This window comes from Gekko japonicus, unplaced genomic scaffold, assembly GCF_001447785.1.
Source record: "Gekko japonicus isolate JY-2015 unplaced genomic scaffold, Gekko_japonicus_V1.1 scaffold1377, whole genome shotgun sequence".
Lineage (NCBI taxonomy): Eukaryota > Metazoa > Chordata > Lepidosauria > Squamata > Gekkonidae > Gekko > Gekko japonicus.
The window spans coordinates 58,277-62,726 of NW_015164227.1; the positions used below are offsets into that span (position 1 = coordinate 58,277).

At 44.9% G+C, this 4,450-nt stretch overlaps 1 protein-coding gene across 1 annotated transcript in view; it reads right to left on the reverse strand.

Annotated features, from left to right (window-relative positions):
- GOT1L1 (glutamic-oxaloacetic transaminase 1-like 1) overlaps window positions 1-4,450 on the reverse strand; it is a 17,016-nt gene that overhangs the window by 10,790 nt on the left and 1,776 nt on the right. Inside the window, exons 2-4 of the mRNA XM_015408561.1 lie at window positions 1,592-1,773; window positions 798-921; window positions 3-68 (exon numbers count right to left, since the gene is read on the reverse strand). Of these exons, the coding sequence (XP_015264047.1) occupies window positions 3-68; window positions 798-921; window positions 1,592-1,773 (372 nt within the window). The remainder of the gene's footprint in view (window positions 1-2; window positions 69-797; window positions 922-1,591; window positions 1,774-4,450) is intronic.

The following is a 4,450-nucleotide window of genomic DNA, read 5'->3' on the forward strand; positions in this document are numbered from 1 at the left end:
TTGTTTCCAATAGTGGTAAGGACGAATGTCTGTAAAGCCAGCAACTTGGAATATACACCCGAGACTGTCTGAAAAGACAGAAAAGCTGGTAAAATATTGCAAGGAGTGAGGCTGAGTGTATTTGGTCCTTCCTTAACTTCATTTCCCCCTTTTTATCTCCATCAAAATGCAAAGCAAAGCACATTTAAGCCAGCAAAATAACCCAGTTGTATCAGAGAGCTACTAGTACTGTCCTAGTACTGATGTACTGATGTCGTAGTACTGATAAGAAGCAAGAAAACATATTTATTCCTTTATAAAAATGTATATTGTGGATCGCCAAAAAGACAAATAAGTGGGTTCCAGATCAAATCAAGCCTGAACGCTCCCTAGAAAATTACCAAAGTGAGGCTCTCGTACTTTGGTCACATTATGAGAAGACAAGACTCACCGGAAAAGACAATTATGTTTGGACAAGTTGAAGGCAGCAAGAAAAGAAGACCCAACAAGAGATGAATTGACTCAAATCCAGGAAGCCATGGCCTTCAGTTTGCAAGACCTGAACACAGCTGTTAACCATAGGAATTTTGGAAGTCATTAATTTATAGGGTTGCCATAAATTGGAAGCAACTTGATGGCACTCAACACACTAATGTATATTCTGCTTCTCCAGCTTGAATTAAAGCAGTTTACAATAGAAACGATCAAATTATACAAGTAAATAATACGAGACCTCAGAGCAGAGAACTGCCTTCTTGTACTCTGTAAAGCAACTATGTCCATTGACTGTGCATATAAATTCTTATTTACAAAATTACCCAGTTGTGGCTTGGCAATGTAGAGAGCAGTTGGAGTTGAGAACCTGGGCTTGTACCAACGGCACAGGAATTCGGCTCCAATCCAAAGAGCCCCTGTCCCGCCGATTGTGTGAACACCCCCAGCCTGTTGAGAAAGAAAGGAAAGATTGTGGGTTTTTTTTCTAGCAGTCATCTCCTTATTATATTTCTATTCCATTTTTTCTTGTCCATCTTGTTGAACTGACTGGTAGCCACCTGCTGCCACTGGAGCTAGCCAGAGTTGCTTTGGCAGGTAAGGGCTACTGCTGGCGCTGCCCTCTGTCTAGGGAAGATGAGTGTGCAGATTATTAACACTCTTACAGTATTTCCTTACAGTATCTCCCTGATGTCTGCCTGCCTGCCCTCCCACTTTCACCACGCATCACACATTAGCACTGGGACAGTATACAGGGACATAATGCCCAGCCTCTGTCTTCTGGCAATAAAGCTTGTGGGCCGGATAAGAGCCCTGGACGGGCCATATGGGTCATATGTTTGACACCCCTGATATAGACCATGCTCCAAAGCAGTCATTTTCTACAGGGGAACTTATCTCTGTTGTCTGGAGATCAGCTGTAATTCCAGAAGATGGCCAGACCTCTTCTGGAATTAAATTATGTTTGACACCCCTGATGTAGACCATGCTCCAAAGCAGCCATTTTCTACAGGGAACTTATCTCTGTTGTCTGGAGATCAGCTGTAATTCCAGAAGATGGCCAGACCTCATCCGGGAGTTGGTAACTCTAAACTGTGAAGTGAATACTCAACACTCATACCCTGTTTTCTAAGAGAGCACGGCTCTCCTTGCCAATTGCCAGCTCAGTAGCTGCTCTAGTATACTCATAAATCCCAAGCTCTGGGAGGTATTCGTGATTCAACGTTGGATCCTGGGAGATTTGGAGTAAAATCCGTTGCACCACAGGTGGGATCCAAGCTTCTCCGGCATCAGTCTGGCAACCTGTATGAAATGGACAGGAGCTGACCCCAAACACACATGCAACATTTCATTGACAAAAATAGGGACACTCTTGTGTACTACTAACATCCCGATGATCACTGCTTAAGGGCAAACCTGGACTGTTACACATTGAGAAATGCTCCTCTCAACATCTCTTGCCTTGAAAACTGCACAGGTTCGCCATAAGTCTGATGGGGTGAAGAAGCAATGAAAGTGGAATTGGGCTTCTGGGTTCAGAGGCAGAACACCCCTGATTGTCAGATCCTGGGGAGCAATCAGAAATCGAAAACTGTTTCAGTTGGGCCCTGCTAGTGAACTTCACTGTGGTATCTAACTAATCATTCCTGGAAACAGGATGTTGAACTAAATGGCTTCTTTTATGTTCCCAAAGACCATGAGAGCAGCTGTTTATTATTTAGATATTTATGACCCACTTTTCTCCCCAGTGGGGACCCAAAGCAACTTACGACATCGCTCTCTCCTCCTCCATTTTACCCTCAAATACATGAACACATGCAGCTGCCTTATACTGAATGAGACCCTTGGTCCATCAAAGTCAGTACTGTCTACTCAAACTGGCAGCGGCTCTCCAGGGTCTCAGGCGGAAGTCATTCATGTAACCTCCTGACAGATCTTTTAGCTGGAGATGCCAGGGATTGTACCTAAGACTTCCTGCATGCCGAGCATATGCTCCACCACTGAGCCACAGCCTCTCCTCGCAACAGCATGTTTGGACATTCCTGGAGGTTTGGAGGTGAAGACTGGGGAAGGGAAGGGAAGGGACTTCAGTGGGGTATAATGCCCTAGAGTCCACCCTCCAAAGCAGCCATTTTCTCCTGGGGGGCTAGAGTTGCCAATCTTCAGATGGCATTTGGAGATCTCCCACCATTATAATTGATCTTCAGATGACTAAGATTAGTTGCCCTGGAGAAAATGGCTGCTTTGAAGGATGGGTTCTGTGGCATTGTACCCCGCTGAGTACACCTCCCCGTCCTAAACCACACCCTTCCAAGGCTCCACCCCCAAAATCTCCAGGTGTTTCCCAACCCAGAGCTGGCCACCCTGATCTCTGTAGTCTACTGATCAGTTTTAATTTCAGATTTCCAGGCCCCACCAGGAGGTTGGCAGCCCTACGACAGCAGCTGTGTCAGGTAAGTTAGGCTGAGAGACTTGCTCAAGGTCACTAGTGAGTTTCCATGGCATCAGTTTAAACGTAGGTTTTCCAGATTCTAGTCATACACTAACTCCTTCATCACGCTGGATCCAGCGAAGTATAACTAAAGATACCCATCGTACAAATAGAAAAAACTTACTTCCCCCACGCAGAAGGTAATTGTGTGTCTCCTGCAGCTCAGGATACTTCTTAGTAGGTACCTGTGGGTGGTAGGCTATCAGATAGATCTTTGGCTATGTTGCCAGGGGCTGCTTTCTGTGATGGGTTCTTGGCTCTGGAATACTCCTCCCAGCCAGTTTGGTGTAGTGGTTGTGCGCAGACTCTAATCAGGGAGAGCCAGGTTTGATTTCCCACTCCTCCACTTGCACCTGCTGATGTGACCTTGGGTCAGTCAGATCAGCTTAGAGGGAACACTGCTGTGGGTGGTAGGCTACTGCATAGATCTTTGGCTATGTAGCCAGGGGCTGCTTTATGTGATGGCTTCCTGGCTCTGGAATACTCCTCCCATCTATCTTCACATGGCCCCGTGTTGTTGAATGTTAATTATTTGTTGAAAACTGGTTTCTTTGCTCAGGCTTTGACTGATCACTCTCTGTTGTGCCAGGACTGCTTTATTTCCAGCTATTTTGACGTTGTATCCATTGCAGTGTTTAGTTCTGCTCTTCGATTCATTCAGGTTGCTTTTATTTTTTGTTGTGATGTGCATTGATGAATGATTGGATGCTGCCTTGGAAATGTTTGATTGAAAGTCAGGATAGAAATTTTGTAATAACCCCCCCCCTTTTAAAATAGGGGGATTTCAAATAGGTTGGTCCCATGCCAGCCCTAATTCTGGCCATTAATGGCATTTAGTTCTTGCCAGGTAGGGTTGCCAGCTCTGGGTTGGGAAATACATGGAGATTTGGGGGGTGGAGCCTGGGAAGGGTGAGGTTTAGGAAGGAGAGCAACACCAGGAGGATACAATGCCATAGAATCCATCCTCCAAAGTAGCCATTTTCTCCAGGGGAACTGATCTGGGTCGTCTGGAGAGCAATTGTAATAGTGGGAGATCTCAAGGTGCCACCTGGAGATTGGCAACCCTATAAAAATATCAAGCATGTGCATACACACCAAGTTCATTGTGATCAAGACCCAGGATGCCAAACAGAGCCTTCTGAAGCAATGAAATTAGAGACTCACCTTGAATTTACAAATTAGAGACTTACCTTGAATTTACAAAAAAAGTATTTCTCATCTCTGTAGTGAAACAATCTCAGGGCTTCCGCTTTTACTGTCCCGTTTCCCCATGATCTAATGTAACAATTTGTGTGTGTGCCTTGTACAAAAGAGAAAGAAAGTACAAAAGGCAAGGAGACAAGGCAAACCCCACTAGAGCTGGTATGACAAAAAAGAAAGTTATTGGTGAATTCTGAATATTTGTGAAATAATTCAGTATTTCAAACAGCAGGTTTCTGCCCTGTAAAAGAGATGACTGTAATGCTCTTCAGAAGAAATCAGTTGTGC